General features: G+C 36.6%; 3 protein-coding genes and 1 long non-coding RNA gene across 5 annotated transcripts; all 4 read right to left on the reverse strand.

Annotated features, from left to right (window-relative positions):
- Nucleotides 1-1,813: 1,813 nt before the first annotated feature.
- On the reverse strand, nt 1,814-3,642 carry LOC147476210 (heat stress transcription factor B-3-like). The gene is made up of 2 exons (XM_086582559.1): nt 3,275-3,642; nt 1,814-2,279 (listed from the first exon to the last, which is right to left on the reverse strand). The coding sequence occupies exons 1-2, from the start codon at nt 3,506-3,508 to the stop codon at nt 1,959-1,961; spliced, it is 555 nt and encodes a 184-aa protein (XP_086438685.1). The 5' UTR covers nt 3,509-3,642; the 3' UTR covers nt 1,814-1,958.
- Nucleotides 3,643-4,810: 1,168 nt separating this feature from the next.
- Nucleotides 4,811-5,246, reverse strand: LOC147476211 (uncharacterized). Its single transcript, XR_015207672.1, has 2 exons — nt 5,117-5,246; nt 4,811-5,041 (listed from the first exon to the last, which is right to left on the reverse strand). It is a non-coding gene; the product is annotated as an uncharacterized LOC147476211 (long non-coding RNA).
- Nucleotides 5,247-5,469: 223 nt separating this feature from the next.
- On the reverse strand, nt 5,470-10,690 carry LOC147476212 (nucleic acid-binding protein). Its single transcript, XM_086582558.1, has 8 exons — nt 10,139-10,690; nt 8,186-8,231; nt 7,499-7,548; nt 7,266-7,307; nt 7,049-7,159; nt 6,128-6,206; nt 5,948-6,019; nt 5,470-5,831 (listed from the first exon to the last, which is right to left on the reverse strand). The coding sequence occupies exons 1-8, from the start codon at nt 10,591-10,593 to the stop codon at nt 5,784-5,786; spliced, it is 903 nt and encodes a 300-aa protein (XP_086438684.1). The 5' UTR covers nt 10,594-10,690; the 3' UTR covers nt 5,470-5,783.
- Nucleotides 10,691-15,752: 5,062 nt separating this feature from the next.
- LOC147476213 (uncharacterized) lies at nt 15,753-21,653 on the reverse strand. Of its 2 annotated transcripts, XM_086583770.1 has the most exons (3): nt 20,873-21,653; nt 16,479-16,542; nt 15,753-16,401 (listed from the first exon to the last, which is right to left on the reverse strand). In XM_086583770.1, the coding sequence occupies exons 1-3, from the start codon at nt 21,088-21,090 to the stop codon at nt 16,393-16,395; spliced, it is 291 nt and encodes a 96-aa protein (XP_086439896.1). In that variant the 5' UTR covers nt 21,091-21,653; the 3' UTR covers nt 15,753-16,392. The 2 variants fall into 2 exon arrangements, with proteins under 2 accessions (XP_086439896.1, XP_086439895.1); XM_086583769.1 differs by having other exon boundaries at nt 15,753-16,542.
- Nucleotides 21,654-24,864: the final 3,211 nt, after the last annotated feature.

A 24,864-nucleotide genomic window follows, 5' to 3' on the forward strand; every position in this document is an offset into this window, starting at 1 on the left:
GTGAAATACCTATTTCTGAAACTAACAAAACATAATCCTTACGAGAATTTTCCAAGTTCAACCGTAGAACACATGCCTGATGAGCCAATGCATTTTCTGCTTTTACAATATAAAAACACATAAGATATAGTACAAAAAGTTATATACAAATTTCCATATCAACCTTTTTATGATTAATTATAACTTCGAAGTTTGTATTATAGGAGACACATAAATGGAGGAAAATAAAGGAAATGGAAGTGTTCAAGTGACAGGGTGAACAAGTGAGCAACACAAACAACACCTCTGAATGGAAATGCAAAGATTACAGTTTGAATGGAGGGTTGTTCATAACTCATTAGAAATTAGCCTCAATGCAAAAATCATCATCGATATTTGCCTTATTTGATTGTTCACTATACAAGTTCCAAACATTCAGAATCCACTCCAAAAATTCCTATTGAGCTAGAAAAAAAATTACCTTCAAAGTTTACTATTCAAGATATTAAGTGATTGCAATTTAGGCCTAAAAATCTTCAAAACAGTTAAGACTTTCTGCAACAATCGAAACCAAAAAAATCTTTCAATCGCAGCCCATAGTAGTTCCCCTTCGTGCAAACGAGTCTCTTCCTCCTACTGGTAATTCAAGACCGCTCGGGCCGCCATTACTAAATCCCGATAGTTTGATGAAGAATTGAGAAGAGAAAAAAGTGTTTGAAATTTGAGGAAACTGAAAATAATGGGAGACAGAGAGAGAGAGTTTAGAGCCAGTTAGAAACTTGAACCGTATGAGAAAAGTAAACAAATTTTATGGCCAGTTTTCTTCCGATTTTACCCTTTAAACATTTTCTCATCTTTAAATGTGAAAGATCATAGATGTACAGTCCAGATATGCGTACATTGGAATGCATTGGCAGCCTGCGCATTGTAGATTTGGACAAACTCTAGAGAACAAACTCACGTGGCAAGCATCACGTGCCCCTTACTTTTCAAACCAACACTCCTCGTATTCCAAAAAAAAAAAAAAAAACAAACAAACAAACAAAATTGCTAGTACTCTTTGAACAATGTTTTGAACTTCAATCAATTCTTCTGTCCATTGAACTTGTACTCAATTGTTAAAAAAATATTCAATTTTTAAAATGTTGAGTATATTTATATGTTTTGCAATAGTAGTCTTATGTTCTTTAATAGTTGATACAGAGTTTGAATTTTTAAGCTTTGGAGATGCACATGGATGGATGAAGATAGAGGGTTGAAGGTAGAGAGAGAGAGAATGGGGGTTACGCGCCACAAAAAAGGGATCGAATTGTTTTTTTTTTTAACTGTTTTGCAACTTGAGGAGTGTTGTAGCTAAGTAAAGGAACATGATACTTGCCACGTCAGTTTGTTCAAAATAGTTTGTGCATATAGAATTTTGGTTTTTTTAAACATTGGTGCATAAATTTTAGATCAGGCCTAATTCTTTTGTAGATGTGATCTCCTCACAATACAAATTATATCAACAAAAAGTTAATGAGATTTCTAAAGTTCTAACCATTTCAATTGAAGTTAATGGTCTACAATTCTTCAGTGTTCAGTACATTTGGGCTTTGGCGGAGGTAAGGGAGGGGATAGACGTTGCAGATTTAATTAACTTTTTGTGTAAATACTAATTGTTCTGTATACTAGAGAGAATGAAAGATAACATTTACAAAAATATTGGCCTAATTTAAAAAATATAGTGAACTAGCAATTACGAGTTGCGTGTCAAACTACTAACATAATGTCCACGGAACTGACGGAAGGAGGGAAGCAACTCTTCCCACTACCGGAAAGGCGGAAAATATGTCACTGCACCAAAGTTATTCTTTCTTTAGTCAAAAGTAAATACGCTTCCATGGCATAAGTTTCGTACTTTTCTTCATTTTTCTAAATTATGGGATGCATTTTCTTTACCAAAACTAGAAAGAAATGCAGTACATTTTGGAGTCTGACAATTAACATACTCTCCTAAGTTTGTTGTGGCTGCCCAAGTACTGTGAGACACTCTCTAGTAGCTTCATTTCAAGGGATTTGAATTGGGCTATCTGCATTTGCAGTTCCAAGTTCTCTTTTCTTAGGTTCTTGTTCTGCTCTAGTAGTACGTCACTGCTCTCCTCGATAACACCTGCTTGTTCTGTCCCAATGGCCTTGAGGAAGGTCGGGAAGGCACTTGGCTCACATTTCTTCCTTGATATATACACGAGCAGTTGCCTCTTTCCCTTTTGAAACTTTTCATGCTGGAATTCCCATCTGTTGGTAGCGGACTTCTTGAATCCCTGCATTACATTCACATAATCCAATTTAATGAAAGATCGCAGGTTGTATTTCCTTTTCATTTCTACCCGACCTCGAGCCGAAAAAGTACAAGTAATATAGCCTTTGAACTCTTTATTGGTTATGCATTTATGCATCTCGATCCACAATCAATTGTGTGTGGTTGGCTTTAAATAGACAGGACTCTGCCACTTTGGTGGCCATCACCTGTCCCCATATATAGTTCAATCAAAATACAATATCAGATTTTGTCAAAGAACGTAACTACTAGTTTTGATTTTTGTGATTTTTTCTAGTGAAGATGATTTTTTACTACCCCTAATTCAAAGTTGATCATGCATTCTTGTGATTCTAAAACTTTAATAGAGACCTCTCTTGGATCTTGATGTATGATAATTAATTTTGTTTCCATATGTATTAGGCCGGTGAATTGCAACAGGGAAGGAAAAAGAAAATTTTATAGTGGCAAAAAACTGTAGCATGGAAGTCTATCCATCCAATAGACCAATAGCGCCTACTTAGTGATTCCCAGCAGAGTCCTAGTACAAGCTGGTTCGCTCCACAAGAATTGAAGGCTACAAATTATGTGAGAGAAAGAAAAGATGTGTACTTGAATATGGTTTACTGAAACTTTTGATCCCTTCTCTTCTTCCCTAGTCCCTACTGCCTTGTAATAGTATTTTGCATCCAGTCTGCAATTTTCCTCATAGAAACTTGAGTTGTGTACACAAGCTCCATGCTGCATTTCTTTTCACTTGGTTTTTAAACTAATGCTAAGGAGCTAGCTACCAAAGAGTTGCATCGCAACACCTATATAGAAATGAGCAAAGGTATTGTCCCTGATGAACAGTAAGCAGTAAGCTGATAAACAAGGCCAGTGTTGGTTTTCATGAAAAACAATATCAGTCATTTCATGGTGTTGCTTGCAAAATATACCTCAAATAAATCAAATAGCTTATGGTAAAGATTAGAGAGCACAGTACTAATAACAACGTACATAGGTGTTAAGCTGGCGGATGAAGCTAGAGAAATTGTTGTGCTTGAAGTATCTAGGCAACAGAAACTCCGAAAACTTGTCTGGTGACCACACAACAAAGCCAGTTCCTTCCCTGTTCCACGACACAATCCGCTCGCGATCACATCCATCATACCCTTCTTCAAGGATGTCATAAGTCTTGGATATGAATGGAGCTGGGCACCTCATCGCCTTCTGGTTTGCTCCTTGTTCCATGGCCGGTCAACCAGTTCAATTCTAAGACTACTTACACGTTCATTGTGTGCCAAACCGTTTCTTTAGCCTATAACTTGAACACTATATAAATGTGAACATGACTACATGGTGACTGCCGCCAATAGATGGAAGTAAAGCGGCAGCTTCCTTTCTCTCTTCTACTAGTTTCTATTCTTCGTTAATATGCACATGCACTTCAAACAAAATTTTTGTTTTGCCATAGTTAAAAAAGTTGCTATTGGACTAACAATAATAAAAAAGTGGCATCTAGAATTGTCGCAAAGTACAGCACGGAACTTGGAAACCCATCAGAACATTCTTTCATCAATTAAATAATCATTTTGTTTGAGGAGAACCTAAACCCAAATTTTGTAGCGGGTATGGACTATGGACTGTTCGATGGGATCCAAATTACAAACACTAATTGATTCGGAGCCCTACAACTTCGAGATATACCTTGAAGCAATTTTCTAAAAATCGGTCTAGGTGGTTGCCTAGGCGGTCTTTAGGCGCTAGGCGGTGCCAAATCGATTCGCCTGAGCTCAAGTCGTTTAAAAAATCGGTGGACCGACTAGGCAGGTTTAGACGGACTCTAGGCAATCTAGTCATTTTTTTTTTTTGAATAATTAAATGTCGAAAATTAAAAGTCCGTATAGACTTAAGATTTGAATGAGTTTAAAAGACTAAAGTCTAATGTAAATTATATGTCACTATAACAAAGAGTATGTTTTTATATGAAGTCGATATTATTCAACTATTATGCATTTTTATAATAAATATATTTGTTTATGTTTATTTTTTGAATTATAGTAAATGATTTTTTTCATTTCTTATAGTATAAGTGTGTATTCCTATATATATAAAAAAAAACTGCCTAGCGCCTAGCCCATCTAGACACAGCCTGGAAGGCCTAGGCACTCTCTCACCGCCTAGCGTTTTTTAGAACACTACCTTAAACAGTAGCTGGAGGAATGATGGACTGATTATCATAATTCATACAGATATATACCCTAAACAAACAACCATTTTGCGGCTTAAAGAAACTATTTCTATCCGAACCAGAATCAATAATACAATCGGATCGGACCCCACTCCGACCCAATTCAATATGGTCGGCAGAGTCCATGAACTGGAACAAGGCAACCAACCTGGTATTTTGACCCACCTTACAAGTGTAGTCCAAAATTGAATGCTGAACTGGAACTCTTTGATTTCAGCACGTGCATTTATCACTAATTAAACTCTAAATCTCTCTTCGGAAAGTCTTAGAAGCGAAGATGATGACGCAAATGTCAAAGATGTGTAAAATCTAAAAAACTTCTTTTTTCCAAAAATAGTACATCAAACTTATCAGTCAAATGGCATTGTATATGATGCCAATTAATAATGCAAATCGGGCTACAAATCCGATTTAAACGTCACAATCATTAAGACACTTTCATCATCCACAACATTCTTTATGAATACTTGTCCTCGTGCAGTCGTGCTGAATATCTTCTAATAAGCACATTTCTTCCATTCCGATATACACTTCTGTTAAAATCCAAATTTATAAGATTTGAACCAGTCTTTACATTGTCAAGACTGAATAGGTTCAAGAAAACTCACCCAGACAAGGTACCAAGAAACTGTCTAATACTGAATCACACACAGGACCTTTTCAGTATCGGTAATGCTGTGAAGATCTAAAGAGCATAACAAAATAGAGACAACAAATAACTTTGTGTGCCGCCAGTATTGGAAATAAGCCTTTGAAACTGAGCTAAAGGTGGGTGAAGTTATAACCTGCGTCACAACCCCAACTGTGGTGGTCAATTTTAATGTTAAAGGAGTACAGGACCATATTTTGAAAACAATCCATACAATAAGGGTCTTATTATGTCCAACTGATTTCGACCCTATGTCCTTTGGGTTGTCTTTCAGCTCACTGAGTAAATAAACAGTACCATAACAATTTAAAATTTTTGGCAACAAAAACATTTTCTACTGGCAACATCCCTAAATGTGGGGAAACACAAACAAAGCAACTGATTACCAATCTAACTGCGGCACATCATGTCCATCTAACGTATCTTAAAACATAACAGTTAAAACTAATTTTGGGGGTGTTGAAAAGCTCCTAAAACTAACTCCAGTCTATAATCAATTACATCATAGTTATCAAGATTCATATACCAGAATGAAGTGCCAACACTCAAATGTAATCTGCACCCTAGTAGGATCACGAGCACCCATCGTTGATTTCCATACACTTAAAGATACCATGGAGCCATGCTCACATAGCAACATCCGGATCCAATCTTCTCTGAATAGCAGCTGCAGCCTAAAAATATAAGGCAGTAATAGATTAACTTATTAAGCATTTTTACAGAAAAACCATTAACATAAATTAAGTAAATCAGTATGCAGCAAGGGGTGGACTACAGAGAGATCTTTCACCTCTGAATTTCCTAGCTTGTAATGGAGAGCCATTTCCTCCCTCAGCTGAGCTTGCTCTTTCATTGCTTGAGCCTGAGGATGAGATAGAGGAAATATATTAGAAGCTTCTTATAAAGCTAATGAATTTGCATTAAGGAAATTAAAAATGGATAGTAGGAGATCATAATACAGAAAACCCACCATTCCACTCTGCATAGAGCGCTTTAAAGCTACCACTTGTTCCTCTTTCTGTTTTTCACGTGCCAGCATCAACTCGTGCCTGAAAAGTGGAACAAAAGTCCATAACAACCAAAGGAGATGGCTACAAAATCTAAAGCTCATTGCCAACATCGTTGAGCAAACAGGACAAAAAGAACACACAGCTGCATGCTCTGTGAGATTGGAAAACTATTGTTTGAACCAGTAGTGCCAACCATTAGTAATCCCTACATAAGGTCGTGATGATTGCATAGTCAAGAGGCAAATATTGTGCCATCAATCCAAATTCTTGGTGCTCATGGGGCTTGTCCAAATTGATTTTAGAGGGATGAAAATTAAACTTTCACTTGAAACTGTTCATTATGCTGGATGCACATTGGGCATGCTCCAATAGTTGTATTAGTTGAAGGCTTGAATCTACCACAAAAGCCACCGTACGAGGAAAAGAAGAAAAAATAGAGCATTCCCTACTCTAAAGAGGAAGAGGGGGTTGGAGAAGAGTGGGGGGAGGAGGCCGAGTGAAATACTTCCATAGGATTTAGCAGATACAGGCTGATGATGGTAAATTTTTTGTTAACACGGTATGCTCAGGAGTCAGGACTCTCAACTCAGTAACAAACATATTCCTCAATCCACCACTCAAGTGGTGCGTGGCATTACAGCAACTATATGGTAAGACTGTATTGCACTCATGACTTAACTCAATTCCAGGTTACATATGACATTTGCTGTCAGTCGATGAAAAAAATTATAGGTAAAAGACAAACTCAATCTCTGTACGTAAATCTTTGAAAAACAAGAGAGTGACAGAGAGACACGTTGATTTATAATTTCTCAAAAAAATTAAACACCCAGCAATGATGCGTAGTAATCAAAAAAAATTTATACATGCACCATACATACCGTCTCTGTTCTTCGTCATTGAAAACAGTACGCTCTGTCTCAAGGATTTTATATCCCTTTTTCATTTCTTTCTCCATCTTACGCTTGTGGTAAGCATCTAAATCATAGTATCTGCAATCAAAGGTATATGATTATCTCTTACTAGCATACTTGCAATCAGTTATCAATAATAGTAACAAATAAACAAAGGGATAAAGATTGACAGAGAAAACTTTACTTTTTCGATGGAAAAGTAGCTGTGTTGTGATCCTCCATGAATCTGTAACAAGGATGACAATAGCTGTTAGGGCTATAGAAGTCATTTGAATAGCACAGTAAGACAGGACTTTTATCATAATTATAGTATGTTTGACTTCTGGCCTACAGAAGATGTGAGGGAGAGACATCGGACTATAATATACGCTCGAGAAAAATTAATAGAAACAACACTAACTAGAGCATGCGCCTTACTGTTTGAACATTTGCTTCTCTTCCCAGTTAGGCAGACTTTCCAGGTTCACCTATAGGTCAAAGTAGTAAAAGAACTGGTTAAACTAATCTGAAAGAACTGGTCAAAGTAAAAAAATCATGTCGGTCAGAATCAATCATTTGTATAAACCAGTAGAGTATAATATGTATAATGATCTCAATATTTGATGCAGCCATGCAAGTGATTTGAAAAAATAGTTCAAATCAAAATGCACTTGAGACAGAAAAGCACCAAACGAAATTGTATGGAAGTGCTCATTCCCACCCCAAAAACAAAAAGAAAAAAAAGGGAAAAGCATGAAAGAACGAAACTATATGGCAGGATAGCTACTTCCTCTTCAGTTTTCACTATATAATTGAATTGCATATTTACAATACAAAGCAAGGAAGCAACTTGCATTGCCTCCAACTATTCAGTAGTATATATTGTTTTGGTTTGAAACAATCAGGTTTGACTACTTATGGACCAGGCTTTGGTAAGCCCAAAAACCCCTAAATGTCAGAGATTAACACCTGCATCTGAAACGACTCAAGGAAACCGGCTTTCATTCTTTGGACATTAATCTAGCACTATCGCAAGGACATTTGAGTAATTACATAAAGAATTAAAGAAATGCATGTTTTAAGTTTTTGAGTTGGTTATATGATGCGATGTTGGATGTAATTTACCTGCTTAACTTCGAGTAGCCATGCAGTGAACTCTGGTCGTTTGTTCCTGCAAAACATGGAACTCTACGTGAATGGAAAAGATGAAATGAGAGAAAAAGGATTAGAGGACGGGAAAATATTCAGAAGATATATGACAAAGACTACTTCTCAAAAGAGTATGCCTGAAGGAATCTAATATTAACGGCTTCTTGTTCATGCTCATTAAGAATTAAATATGTGATATCAGATGAACTACACAGAGGGTTACAAGTCTAGCAGAAGTCAACCTACGGCATTTAAACTAACCAACCTAAAAAGTCCAAATGTCAGGAAATTATTTGGAAGCAGTCAAACTGGAGTCTAAGTAAAGATATGTTTTCAACATTGGAGTTGGCAGATTCCTGGGTGGCTTGAAGAAACAATCTTTTTCAATCTAAGTTTTAAGTCGCCCCAGTATACAAGTAAGCAGAAGCATGGAACATGCTCAACCTCCTTGCACAAGGAGAATTTTTCACACAAAGAAACTGAGAGAGAGAGGCAGTTGACAAACAATAAAAATATAAAATGGAAAAAGAAGTATGGTTGTATAAGTTAAGGCTGCCTGCCTGGTACCATAAAGGTTTGAGAACATGGATACAGAAGAAAAGATTTTGCCTAAAGTAAGATGTAAGTTTCACTAATAAAGTTACATGCTAAAGCAAGAAGTAAGGTGTCCAACAGCATTCATCATCTTCCAAATTACCACTCAAGAAGAAATCGCACACCACTTTATAGTTGTCTCTAGAAATAGAATTCAAGATAAGAGCATACTTATTGCTAGCAATCTTCTGAATGACAGATAGGGTATTTTGAACGGTGAATTATCCACCTAAAGATAATGAAAATAGTAGATGAAATCACATGTACTTCCTTCCATTAAAGGAGGTTACCCATTTTCAGAAATTGAGTGCAATTAGCCATACTTCTCCGAAGAGTTTTGTTGTACAGACAAGTAGAAGACTCGATCGACCAACTATCCTCTGCTCTGCTTTCCCATACTAATCCTCTAAAACATTGTGCCACTAACGATCCTGCCCACACCCCATCTCTAAAGCCATTTAGAAAAGACAACATTTTGTTAGGTTGATGTATGTGCATCCACAGACACTTTGTCTATATAGAGAAAATAGTCTCCCATTTAACCACTTGATTTTTGTAAACTCTTATTCATTCAGCCCATAGAGACTGCCTAAAGATTCTCTTCAACAAAGTGGTTACACCTCTAATCATAGGAAAGATAGAAAAAAGCGACTTCCATCCCATCATATTGGTCAATTCCGAATTTTACTTAATCATTTTTGCATACTATACTGACAAAGGCAAATTCGAAATGAGGAAAACAGACTATCAATACCGCAACCCATATAATAACTAATTGATCAATATATGCCACAATAAGATTTATGAACAATACATGGCTTGGAATTGACAAGGTTGTGTAAAGTTGAAAACAATTCAAACCAAAGGAGGTGTTCTCCAAAAAATCAGCCATTAAGAGTAAAGTGTTATCCACAAAGTGGAGGTGTCAACAAAAATTGAGCCCTCTCACTACCGAAGTAGCCATTTCTACTAAAAGTTTTGGTAACATCATACTACGATTGAGCACTAACAGCTTAACTCCATTATTCGCATATGCTTACTTTTAAAATTACAAATTTTACTAATCTCAAATGATTAGAACTTGAAAACATTTATAACATCGATCTATTCTCCTTATATGTCACTAATATCAGATGAATATAAATGTACTACACACAATAAACCATTTTAAAAAAAGAACTCCAAGTTCTAAGCAAGTAACCCTTTTCTTTTTCACCACAACTACAACATTATATCTCTTGATGCTCATATTTGAATAAGTAAATAAAAATCATACGACCACACAATATTGAGATTATACACCAAACTAACATAAATAAAAATACTAATCCTTACCACATATCAATTTCTCTGATGATTCCATACTTGCCCCAAGAATTAGTAACAGCCCCTTTCTTCCCTTCCTTATTTTTCTTCTTCTCCATCACATCTTTCCCTTTCTTTTTTCTCCTCTTCTCTTTCTCCTTCCTCTTCCTTCTCTTCTCCTTCTCATACTCTCTCTCCTCCCTTCTCCTCCTCTTCCTCCGTCTCCTTCTCCTCTCTTCTTCACTATCACTATCACTCTCACCCGTAGAACTCTCCGTATCCGAATAACTTCTAGAACTTCTCTTCTTATGCTTATGCCCTCTTCTCTGTTTCCTTTCTTCTTCTTCTTCTTCGCTGGAGTAACTTTCTTGCTTTGTTTTGTCTTTCTTTGTTGATGATGAAATGAATTCCCCATCTTCTTTTTCATCTTCTTCATTTCCGTTTGTTTGTAATGGGGACTTTGATTTTGATTTTGATTTCGCCATTTTTTAAATATGAGGGGACACCTGAAAAATGTAATGTGAAGAAGAAGAGAAGAAGAAGAAGAGTCACTGGTTTTGTGTGTGAATGTTGTTTTAGCCCATGGGCCTATTTTGGCCCAGCCCAATTATAATTACTAAATCACAAATTTAGGCCCAAACACATAAATTGACCAATATTTTAGGTTTTAGACATGATTGATCAATAATTACAGTTTTAGGACAAAAACGAGCTGACATCATCATCTATCAATAATAATTTCGCTATAAAGACATTTTCGGACTTCAACAATTTTTTTTATTAATACCAATTATGACCTTCTTCTCCATCTAGCAAAAAAAATTCAAACTATAAACTTGTAAAATACTTTTAAGATCTAATTGTTTCCATCTTTGAGCTAATTGATTTGTGTGTTGTGAATTTGTGATTAGTGATTTAAGATATGAGAAAATATTTATCTTCTTCTCTATTTAGCAACAAAAAAACTAAAACTAGAAACTTATAATTTTTTTTAGATCTAGTTGTTTCTATATTTGAGTTAGTTGATTTGTGTATTGTGATTAGTGATTTAAGCTATAAGAAAACATTTTATTCTCTTATGACAAACACTTTTCTCATTTTCCAATTCTAGATTATTGATAATTGAAAAATAATTGGATCGATTTCGGCACCTGTTCGACAAGTAATTGAACAACAATTGAATTTCTTTTTCAAATCCTCGAATATTGTGTTTGTATGATTTATCTCGATTTCGATATTGTTATCGTCGATGATATTTTTAAGTTTGGAGTAGTAGTCTGATACACATGCAAATACCACTATGCACGTGTACAACACACATGCACATATCATTATGCATGTGTACAACAACATGCAAACACCATTATCTATGTGTATAACACACATGCAAACATCATTATGCATGTGTGTGTATACATGTTCATAACAAATATTTAGACACTACTATGCATGTGTATACCACACATGCACACACCATTATGCATGTGTGTAACAACAAATACTACTACCACACATGCACACACCAATATGCATGTGTTCAACAAATATGCAAACACCACTATACATGTGTACAACATGAAATAAATTAAAATTTTCATGTTAGTCCTAACATAAAATGTGAATATGCTTGAAAAGTCACGTGAGAGTTTTTCCCAATAGCTACAACATTTTGATTTTGATTTAACTGATAAAAATTTAAATAAGGGTAATATCGTCTTTCAGCAGTGGTCAACCCGGTTTGTTCTGGAGCCTTAATTATTTGCGGAACTAAACTAGAAGCGAAATTAAAACGCAATTTTGTCCTACGTGCCCGTTTTCTGTTACTAAATCATATGAAATAAGTTACAAATCAAATAAAAGCTTAGAGAAGTAGAACTTTATCTTTTTCACAGGCTTCAAGAAATCAAAACTGTCACTTTTGTACGTCTCTCTCTCTCTTTCATATTTTTATTTACTAATATAACATGTTGAACATATTTATTATTGAATGAATGTGTTAAAAGGTCTAAGATGTTTGCTGAATTAATACGTAGATTTGTTCAAAATGATTACCAAATGAATGTATTAACTAGATAAAAAAAAAATTGCCTAAAAAGAGCATCTAATTATCTAATTTCATTTTTTCTTTTCTGTTTCGAATTTTGTTGATTCCAATTTTTTTTCCAAAGACTTTGATTTTTTTTTTATTTGATCCAATGCAAAGAATTGAGAAGACAAATGAGAAATCAGATTCAAAATTCCTTCTGCCTTTCAAGCTACATGAACAAAAGTGGTAGGGAGTGAACTAGCTAGAGAAAAAGTGCTACGTGGGCATGTGGAAATTTAGACCAATCAATTGCATGTGTGTTGCCAACACGCATTTTTTCAATATAAGGCTAAGTCCAATGGTGCGGCAAAATATCAAATATCACGTAAATTGTTATCCAATGGTGCATCAAAACGCTAATCCGCCAACGCTATCTGTATAAGTTTCTCTATCTATACCGTCAATTTTAACGATATAGTGTATGCTCTGCACGCCAGAATGAGTGGTGGCCAGAAAAATAAATTGAGATGGGAGGGGTAAAATAGGCAAGGTGTTAAAAAACAAAATTCTCCACGCCAGTAAGAGGGCAGATTCAAAAGCAAAATTGAAGAAAATCTACACGCCAATAGGAGTGGTAGATGGTGCGACAAATTTTTTTGGTATTTGTTACTGACGGACCCATATTGTGTTTGGCAGACCCCAAAATAAAAACAATTATTACAAGTGTGTCATTGGTCCCAAAAAGTCCAAAAAAAAACAATTATTACAAGTATGCCATTGGTCCCAAAAAGTTGAATTTGAAAACCCCAAGCTTAAACGATCCGGCTAGGTCGTTCGTTGTGCAAACCAAATGGTCTAGTCACATAGTCTGGACTAAGTCCAAAACGATGTGGCCATGTCGTTTGGGATTTGGACTTAGAAAAAAACTTACCGGTGTGGTCACATCGTTTGTACTAAGTCCCAAACGACTTGGCCACACCGTTTGGGACTTAGTCCAAACGATGTGACCACATCGGTCAAGAGGCCAAAAAATAGAACTTTATATTTTTTCAAAGTTCAAATCCCAAACGGTGTGACCATATCATTGGGGATTTAGTCCAAACGGTGTTGCCATATCGTTAGAGACTTAGTCCAAACGGTGTGACCATATTGTTAGAGACTTAGTCCAAACAGTGTGGCCATATCGTTGGGGATTTTTCTAAGTCCAAATCCCAAACGACATGGCCACATCGTTTTGAATTCAGTCTAGACGGTGTGACCAGACCGTTTGGTGTGCACAACGAACGACCTAGCCGGGTCGTTTAAGCTTGGGGTTTTCGAATTTTCTCATTCAGCCACTGTACACATGCATATTCAACTCTAGTCACGTGCATATTCAGCCCTAGTGTTTAATGTTAGTGTTAGGATATAGTTTTCATGGTTTAATATTTAGGATAGTGGAAGAAAAGAGAAAAGAATAAAAGAGAAGGGAAATTCACGTTGGTTTGGGAGGTGCCCAACACAAAACAATTTTTTGGTACCAATGATACATTTGTAATAATTGTTTTTTTTTGGACTTTTTGGGCCAATGACACACTTGTAATAATTGTTTTTTTTTTGGGTCTGCCCAACACAATATGGGGTCCGTCAGTAATAAGACCCTTTTTTTTCATGTGCTAGGATGAGTTGACTTGTTTGGGTTTTTTCCACTGGCCGCCTATGCCACTGGTGGGTAAAAAAACAAACCATTGGGTCTATAAACTCTTTCGCACTTATTCTAGCAATTGTGCTATTGTGGTTTGGTGTTTTTCCGCACCAAACCATTGGACTTAGGGTAAGTGTTAGAAACATGAGAAAGGTAGGCTGAGTACAAAGGTAATGCACTCCCTTTCTCTAAAGCTAGAAAAAAGAGTGTTTTGACAGTACATTTTTGTGTCCAATAGTCTAAACCATACTCTACTTCAATTGTACTCCATTTCATAATTGGCATGTGATTTGTGGGGAACAAACAATTTTACCATTACAAATGGTGTCAAATGACATGTATTTTTTTTGCTACTTGAAATCGCACCGTAGCACTCCATTTGTGTTTTTCCATTTGACTCCAATTCATCTCGCGTAATATAATTCATCTCGCATAATATGCACTCTACGTTCCTCAAAATCACTCTATACATACAGAGAGTAAAATTTGGAAGAGAAGTAGAAACCGCTGCTTTCCGCTCCACTTTTGTGGGATACAGGGCCATTAGACTCGGCCTAAGAAGCAACAGTTAATTAAAGGAGTTGCATACATGCCGTAGCAGTAAAAGACATATAATGCTTATTTTTTTGGCTTGAGATGTATATTCTTCTTCAAATTCGTCCCAGCTAGCAAAGTCTGCTTGTTAGCAATGTGGCCGGCGTTAAAATGTCAACTTAGGTGATTTAGACACCCCTTCCTAAATGCCGCCCGGCACCTTTATCCATCAAAATTTTCTAATGTGATCCTGTACTCTAAAGTCTTGGGTTGCTTGCAAACATAGAAGCTGTGAATGATTATAAATGATTAACTTTATATATATATATATATATATACACCTAAACAAAACATTTATCGATCAACTTTATTAGTGATTGTTTTCGTTCTAGCTAGGTGTTTGATTAAGATCAGTACTCGCATGATCACATATATGAGATAATCTACATGGAATTTTGATGAGGGATCAAGCATTATGGCGCACAAGATCTGTTTTTGCCGAGGAATATATAAATTCCACTGTCACATTTCAAGCAAGTATCTGAGATTTTACAACTCATTTTGACCATTCAATAAAAGATATGTCCTGTAAAAATAGCGTCATCACAAGCCGGCCCATCGTTATTCGATCTTGAGAAGCCAAAACAGCTCATGCATGCACTATAAAGAGCATTCAGTGAATGTGCTAAACATGTAACATTTCAATTAACTTACATTGGTGAGACTTAAAATGAGACACCTTCATCTATTCAAGAGTTTCCTATGGTTTTTCGTGGTTCTTGGCATGCTTTTCTCTTTCTTGGTCAACTCGAATGCTCGCATACTGCAGGAGGCATACATTCCCGCTGGAATCCATATTGATCACCATTCATTTTTTAAGCACAGCTTTTCGTTCAGGGACTTGGATATACTCAAGTCAAAGCTTCCCAAGAATGTGCCTGTGCCACCTTCGGGACCGAGCACTGGAACAAACTCGGTTCCACAGCCCTATTGATTAACAACGGGCATTTCTAGCAGCTTAAGAGCTTCGTATCCTCTTCTGCTCATCTAGCTAGAAACTAGAAATTATGCTATAGGTAGTGGAAACAATGGGGTGTTATTGACTTATTGATTATTACATGTAAGCATTCTATTCATTATTTCATAAGTTCTTATTACATGTAAGCATTCTATTCATTATTTCATAAGTTGGCATGCAACTGCGAGCTTCCCAATAAGTTTTTCGATCTTCCTCTTGTTTTGATGATTATATAGTTAGTCACGGAGGAAATCCCTTCAATCAAGGAATCATTTACCAGGAAATAATATGTTATTTTACTATTGTTTATCCTTCTCGTTCAAACTAACTGTCAACAAAATAACATGCAAACATGAATTCAAAGGATGCAACTCAAAGGAACTGTTAGAACCGTAGTGTGTAAATAATAAGCTTCGTCGGTGGGAATTTAACAAACTAGAATCTCAAAGCATTAATGATAATGAAAATACTGACAAATTTTAATGTAACTAACAGTTTCAGGCTTTCGTCCACAAAGTTAGTCAAATCACCATTTATATATTGGTTACATAAAGAAAGGTAGTACTATAGTACTGATGTTGCGGTTGTTTTCGCTTCCACTGGTTTCAGCGATCTTTTTCAGGCTGGACCAACCTTTTCTTCTTTTTCTACTTGACTCGCCAACCACCTTTTCTGCATTTGGCGTCATAATTTTGTTTTCATTTTCAACCTGTTCCTTTGAGCCAGGACTAATATTTTTCCTCTTCTTTCCCTTTGACAAAAACAATTTTGTTCTCTCTTTTGGAGTTGCAGCACTTTTCTCAGCACGAATCTCTTTTGCTAGATCTGGGTGAATTTTGGAATTATGTGGAACCGATTTTGAAATCACTTGTGGTGGGACAGTCCCCAACGGTTTCTTAATCTTCTTGCTTCCTTTTATGGAACTGCCTGATTTCTTGTCAACAAGTGTAGATACAAATTCTGAACCGGTTTTCAGTTCTGAAGCAAAAATCTCTTTCATGTGATGTTTCGGGGTCCCCCTTTTAACGTTCCTGTTTGAACAGAAGTGGCATGTATAAACCACGATATTCTTCGTCGGAACATAAGATTTGTTGCGTCTCTTACGCACCTTGGCTCCATTTGTTTCTATTCGGACAGTGCAGTTAAATCCAGGTTGAAGGATGGCCTCACATCTACATAATAGTAAGGATATTACCATCAATTGCATGCTAAACAAAAACAGCACTTAACATCTGACTATAAGCATATATAAACAAAGCAACTAGCTTTATTCAACAAAACAAGATTTGGAGAATGAGCAAGTATGCAGAATACAACATTATATATATATATATATTCCAACATAATGCATTTAAAACGTAATTCCACAAATGCCCTTGCAGTATTTTGCATTGGCACTAGCATACGTAGCTACCCTGCAAAAACTACTGCGAAAAAAAGACAAAAAACTCTTTATGCTAGAATTCATAACAAATGTTAATTGTTATCCACCTTCAACCTGCAACAACGTTTTCAAGGGAGGCGCTCATATACAAGAGATCACACAAAACAGAGAATCCTCGTTAGCACCCAATTGTGTATTCTAACACATTCAGTTATTGTTCTAACAAACTCTAATAACTGAAAGTCTCTAGCATATAAAGAGCACCTGTAATGTTTTGAGACAAGTAATCAAATTCTATTTCATTCAATCTTTCTTCTTGGTATCAAAGCAAGAGCTCGGAAGGCGATTATGTGATCCTCCATTAAAGGTGCTCGACAAAGCTTCAGTAAATGATTAAAGAGCTATTTTCTTCATCTGTTTAACAAAATAAGATAATTATCTTTTCTGGAAATCATTGTTCTTGCCTATACTTCGAAGCAACAACTTGCTTGGGTTTGTTGATGGAACAAATCCTTGTCCTTCAAAATTTCTAACTGATGAATCTGGAAATGAGACAACATCAATCAATCCTTTGTATCTTTCTTGGGAAAGGAGTGATCAGACGCTACTAATTTGGCTTAAGACACCATCTCAGAAAATCTTCTACCCTAGTGGTTGAAAGGAGGTTTTCTGCTTCCACTTGCTCACAAATATCTCAGTTAAAGAACAAGTTACAAGTAACTTAGAAAGGAGCAACTACTATCTCAGATTACCTACAACAAATTAAACAAATTTCTGATAATTTGATGGTTGTTGGTGTTGTAATTTCTGATGGTGATTTGGTCGATCAAGTACTTCGAGGATTGACACACGACTGACACGAGTATGAAGTACATCCATTAGATTGAGAACTTAAGATGTGTCTTTTGATGAGTTACATGGCCTTTTGTTGAGTGAAGAGATAAATATAACTGATAAACAAAGGATATTAGTTGAAAGTTCTCCACAGGCTTCTGCAGCAAACTTCAACAATGCATATTATAACAATTCAAGTCGTGGGGTACAGGATATAACAACATAGGGAGATGACGAGGCTATAATCAAGGAAGGGATGGAAGATGGTTCAATCCTATGCAAGGTTATGGCTCAAAGTCCAAGTCTAATATGCAAGCAAGAGAGCAGATTCCTTTATCAACCTGGCAACAGGATGGCAACAAGTCTTCCAGACCAATATGTCAGATATGTGGTAAACCTGGTGATGCAGTACAGGAATGATGCAGCTTTCACTTGGTGGGCAGGCCTATGGTTCCTTACTAAGTGATAGGCGCGTGCCTGTAGGCTGTTTTTGATGTGTTGTTTTGTTTCAGTAGCTTGTGGTCCTTGTGATCAACACAATGGATATTTTGGTCTTTAATTTGAACGTGTTTAAGATGCCTATATAAGGCGGACTTAGGGTTTTGAGAAGACAGCTTTTTGGTTTATTTATATTATTCTAATCGATTCTTGGTTAAAGATTGATTCTTTATCATCGTTTCGGTTAGAGAACGGTTCATTGATTGTTTGTGAGCTAACGCCACGCTATTCTACATTACCTGGTCATGTACCAATTGACTGCTACAATCGTATGAACTACACGTTTCAAGGAAGAATCCCTCCTGCCAGACTACAAGCTATGGCGGCTCAATACTCTTCATCACAGTCCACTCTCAACTCTGGTAATGGTAACTCTTCAAATCCTTACAACTCACATTACAATGCATATAATCCAAGTTACAATTCGTTTCCTACAAATGAGTCAAGTCGGGTAGCTGATACTGGAGCAACTAACCATTTGACTCCTGATTAGAGCAACATGTCTCTGTCAACTGTCTACTGAATATGTTGGTCAAGATAAAGTGATGGTTAGTGAAGGTCAAAGCCTGACTATTCTCATGTTAGTAACTCTATAGTTCACACACCACATCATTTAATCTCAAAAACATACTTCATGTTCCTACTATTGCACAAAACTTATTATCTGTACACAAGTTCACTAGAGATAATGATTGTTCCATCACATTCACTTATTCTTTTTATGTCAAGGACAACCATTCGGGTCCCAAGGGAGCCATAGAAATGGACTCTACCCAATGACATTCAAGCATAGCTCAACCTCTTCTTCAGTTTCACATTCATCTCATTCTCATCCTACTGCTCTGCACATTGCATTTCTTGGAGCTAAAGCAACACCATCAAGGTGGCATCAAAGAACTGGACATTCCTCTACTCTTGTTGAATAAGATTCTGTCGGAATTTCACTTGTCAACTACAAGTTCTAGTTTCTGTAATGCTTGCAAACTTGTTAAAATGACCAAGCTTCCTTTTGCATCATCACAAATTGTTACCACCAAACCTTCGGAGTTAATTCATACAGATCTTTGGGGGCCTTCCTCAATTTCTTCACATGCTGGTGTTCTTTATTATGTTTCACTTATTGATGATTGGTCCAGATTCACATGGATATTTCCATTATTTCATAAATCTGATTTCTTCAGTCTTTCAAACCTTTAAAACCAACATAGAGAATCTTCTCAATCACAAAATCAAAACTCTTAGACCAGATGGAGGGGGCAATATAAAAGTAAGAAACTTGAGAAGTTCCTCAATCCTCAGGGCATAGTTGCTCAGTACTCATGTTCACAAACACCTGAGCAGAATGGTCTAGCTGAAAGAAACCACAAACACATCACTGAAATGGCGAGGACACTAATTGCACATAGCGATGTGCCTCCTAGCTTTTGGGTAAACGTATTTCAAACTTGTGTGTATCTTATCAACAGAACACCAACAAAATCCTTGAATTACAAATCACCTCTTCAGAAACTTTTCAATTATCACCCAATTATTCATTTCTTAAGGTATATGGTTGTTCTTGTTTTCCTTTGGTTAAAGCCATATCCAACAAATAAACTTCAAGCCCGAAGTAAAGAGCCTATTTCCATTGACTATAGTCCAGATCACAAAGGTTATCAATGTTTGGATCCTCAAACAAATAGAATATATGTGTCTAGACATGTTTTGTTCAATCAAATTCTTTTCCTTTTAGAACCACTACTCTTATATCCATTCCATCTATTCCCTCCACTACAAAACTTTCTGTCCCACCTTTACATTTCACTGACATATCTACTAAAAATATTCCTGCAACCCTTTCTCATTCAACACAAACACCTGCACATGATACAACTACTCTCATTCCTTCAAACACTCAGCAGAACTCGCAAATCATCCAAAATGATCCTTCCATGCCTAATTCATATTTACAATCTTGTATCAACTCTGACAATGTTTCTTCTCACACTCAAATTCCTATTACATCAACTACTGTTGTCACTCCTCATATTCAAGTCACTGCCAGAGCTATAAGAGCATCTCAACCACCATGTAACTAGGGCAGGGAATTGAACCCGACCCGAACCCTAATATGTCGGGTTCGGATACATTTCTATAACCGTATTTAAATTCGGGTCGGATACGGATAATTTGGGTTCGGGTTCGGGTTCGGGTTCGGATACGTGTTTTGGGTAATTTTTCACATTTTCAGTGTTACCCGATCTGGTTTGGGGCTCAGATTCGGGTTCAGTAGAAATATTTGCAAAAATTCGGATTCAGATATTGGCATATTCAACCCGAACCCGACCCGATCCCTGCCCTACATGCAACCAGGTCCAAACAAGGAATGTTCAAGAAGAAAGCTTATACAACAACAAAACATCCTATCACTGCTCTCATTTCTGAAACCGACTCCCACATATTAGTCCCTACATGGCATACACAAGCTACGAAGGATTCTAATTGGAAATCAGCCATGACATTTGAATATAATGCCCTCCTTCAAAATAAGACATGGACACTAGTGCCACAACATCCCTCCATGAATCTTGTAGACAAGAAATGGGCTTTGGAGCTTAAAGAGAAAGCTGATGGATATATAGACAAACATAAGGCAAGACTAGTGGCGAAAGGATATATCTAGTCTAACTCTAATTCTTAAAGTTTAGCTTGGATAATGACACCAAAAATATAGTGTTTCTATGACGTCTTTATTCAAAGTAAATAGTTCACTGTAACTTAAAATAAAGCAAGAAAAGATGGATTACCTCTGGCAAGGAATAAAAGATGGATCAATTGGAAGACCAGAAGCTTCACTGTATTTACCGAAACAATTTCCAAGAAAGGCAGCATAAGAAGGCATACCAACTTCACCAGCAGCCCATACTGATATATTCTGTAAATGTTGCATTCTCAATACAGATTTTAAATCTCCAGCTCCACCTTTGCCTTTCTTTTCCGCTATTATTTCCTCTCTAAGCGTCATTTCCACCAAACGAAATAAAATACTGAGAACCAATTCTCTTCTGCAGCCTGTTTACAGCAAAAACATTTAAACATCCAAATTAATATAATAAATTCTAGTTATTAGAGAAAAAGAAAGCGGGTTTTCAGTTTTTAGTTGGAGTCCATTAGCAATAAAGATAGGCCCGCCCATAAAACGCCCATTGTTTGTTTGCAGGCACAATGGCACATAATGCCCTGATGATTTGAAATTGAATGCAGACTGAATGAATCTGATGGTGCATACATATTCTGGGTATGCAAATTGATAGTCACGGACCTATTTTTTAGACCTATTATTTCAATTCACTATTTCGATAAGGTTCGTTTGGATTGAAGTACACTCAAACATGTACCGATGTAAATTAATAGTTACCATTAGAGTAGTCGGCTAAATAAGTCAAATTAGTAGTTCTGTATCATTAATGATTGAATGTTGTGCATACCAAATTAGTTGGACTGTTTTGGTCGGGCCACGCCACTTTTTGTATTTTGTTGTAAAATGGTAAATTTGACATCTATTATCTATATAATAAAGCAGAGAGTTCTAGATGAGATTTTTTTCTCTTTTATGTGGCACTTTAATATGAGAGTTAACATTTTATCTATTATATGTGACACTCTAATATGCAAGATAATATTTTAATAATAAATTCTACCATATCTACTTTACTTTTGGAAAGTTTGAGTGTATTTCTAATTCTTATATTTGGAGAGTTTGAGTGTATTTCAAATTCTTATATATTTGATCAAATAAAAAAAAATTGCTAAAAAATAGGTGATTTGTAGAAGGTAATTTCCTATTACGAATCAAACACTTTTAGTGTTCCAATTCTTATATATTTGATAAAATAAAATAAAAATTGCTAAAAAATAGGTAATTTGTAGAAACTAATTTCCTATTACAAATCATACAATTTTAGTGTCTATGATAAAACACCGACTTATTTCGAATATATTCTTAACACGGAACAATTATACAAAAAATAACATCACAAAATATATAATAGAAAATGAAAAAAATAAATAACGGCAAAACAATAATGACAAATATTTTAAAATATGTATAATACTGAATGAAACTATAATGTCAAAAAACAATTAATGGAGAATCGAAAACTAGATGCAAACATATCGAACTAACCTTAAAAAATATTTAACGGGAAATCCGAAACTGGATGCAAATGCAAACATTAAACTAATTTTAAAAAGTAATTAATAGAAAATCAAAATATGGATACAACTGCATTAAACTAACCTCAAAGAATAATTAACGGAAAATCAAAACTTGGATGCAAATACATCAAACTAACATTAAAAAATAATTGTCGGAAAATTGGAAACTGGATGCAAATGTTTTTTTTTTGCTAAGGGTAATTGTATTAAAGATAAATATTTCGAAGTACAAAGAATAGATATGATTGATAGTCAACATAATGCAATCGTATTAAAGATAAATATTTCGAACTGGATGCAAATGCATTGAGCTAACCTTCAAAGATTAAATTAACGGAAAATCGGAAGTTGAATGCAATTGCATTGAACTAACCTCAAACAAAAATTAATTATAAATTGGAAACATAATGCAAATGCGTGGAACTAATATTAAAAAACAATTAACGGGAAATCGGAAACCGAATGCAACTGCACTGAACTAATCTAAAAAAATAAACTGGATCCAAAACCTCTAGAAATAATTAACAGAAAATCGGAAACTCGTTGCAAATTTATTGAACTAACCTAAAACAATAATTAACGGAAAATCAGAAACTAGATGCAAATGCAACTTTATTAAATAATAAACGAAAAATCGGAAACTGGATGCAAATGCATTAAACTAATCTCACATAATAATTAACCGGAAATAAAAAAACTGGATGCAAATGCATTGAACTGACCTCGAAGAACAATTAACAGGAAATTGGAAATTGGATGCAAATGTATTGAACTAACCAAAAAGAATAATTAACGAGAAATCAGAAACTAGATGCTTTGCATTGAACCGTTTCTCAAAAATAAATACTTGAGAATTGTAAATTGGATGCAATCGCATTGAACTAACCTCAAAATATAAATAATGGAAAATCAAAAACTGGATGCAAATATATTGAACTAACCTCAAAATATAGTTGGTGTAAGAACCCTAAACTAAGACAACAAAGAAAGAAATAATAATTGAATTATTACAACACTCCAAACTCATATCTCACTCTTTCTTTTTCTCTTTTCTCTTTTCTCTCTTCACTCACCCTTTCGGCCTCTTTCCTTCTATCCACCTCCACTTCTTTATATACCCCTTCCTCCTTGATCTAAACCATCCATCCATTCCTCCATCTGACGGTCTTCCCTTTGTTGTACTTTGGCCACGTCCCGCTTAGGGTTTTCGCGACGCGGTTCATTTGCTCCCCAACCTACCCGCTTATCTTGCCTTGTCTCGTCCTCTTTGACTTAGTCCTCTGGCGTATAATGGGCCACTACATATACCCCTTCTCGACTTCGCGGTCATATTATTGGCCCGAGGTCGAGAACCTCCACCGTTCTATCTCTTTAGCATTGCATATCTATCACTTTGGGACGCGTGCGACGGGACAGGCACTCATCACGCGTGTGTTTTTCTGGCGGCCCCTGGTTTCCCGTGCATCCATGTGTCATCTTCTGGCTGGAGCCTTCGCTGATGCTTCGGTTTCCCCACCGTCCAAAATTACGGTTTTGCCCTCCACCTATTTAAACCCCTCTCTCTTATTCTTTTTCCCTCACTTTCCTTTTTCTTGCCCAAACGCCTTCTCTTCCTTTACTCAAACTCCCCCATTTTTCCTCTTCACCAACCTTCACCGGCGCACGAGCAGTTCCTTGTGGTGGTCTTCCCGGTGCTTTCCTTTCTCTCCGGCTGTCTTTTACGACTTCCCTATCTCCTTTTCGTCAGTGATCGGTACGTTATCTTGATCCCTCTCTTTTTTAGTGAACTGTTTTCCCTTTCTCATTTTAAAATATTTTGATTCCTGGAATCCGTTCATCTTCCTTCCGATGACGGACCGCGAATCTGGTGACTCTTCCTTTTCCCGTTCAGCGGGCGTGTCTTCTTCCCCGCCCCCTACTTCTACTGCCGTGCCCTCCACCTCCGGTCTCCCCACCCCTTTATTGCCGCCTCCACCCAGATCTCGCAGACCTAATTTGGACGCCCTTAGAGCAGCCTACGGTGTTCCAGCCGACGTCATACTAGAACACGTGCCCTCTGTCACCCACTACCCCCATTTGGTTCCCCGCCGACCGGGCTCTCTTGTCATCACCGTGGGTCAAATGGTTGCCGGTCTGCGGCTTCCCCTCACTCTGCTGGATGTTGAAGTTTGCAACCATTTCAACATTCCCCTGTGCCAAGGTATTGTGAATTTTTGGCAGATAATGTATGCTGCGAATTCCTATAACAAGTCCCAAGACCCCAAAATTATCAGCCGCGACATCTACTCCCACTACTATCTCAAAACCAGCACCAAGGACGTCAGTATAGGCTACCAGTCCTTCTGCGTTCGTCCTAAGAAACAATCTTTTCTCCTTAAGCTTACCACCTCAGATAAAGTGTGGCACCACTACCCGCTCTATGTATCAGGCAACTTTCTGTCCGCGGATATACCTCCTACCTTGACTCTTAACCACCTCGCCTTCAGACTCCGCGGTGAGTATAATAGCTCTTTCCCTTCTTTCGAATTGTTTTCTCTCTGATCTACTAACTCACCTCTGTTCTTCTTTGCAGGCTGGCGCC

The sequence above is a fragment of the Coptis chinensis genome, chromosome 9, assembly GCF_015680905.1.
Source record: "Coptis chinensis isolate HL-2020 chromosome 9, ASM1568090v1, whole genome shotgun sequence".
In the NCBI taxonomy this organism is placed as follows: Eukaryota; Viridiplantae; Streptophyta; class Magnoliopsida; order Ranunculales; family Ranunculaceae; genus Coptis; species Coptis chinensis.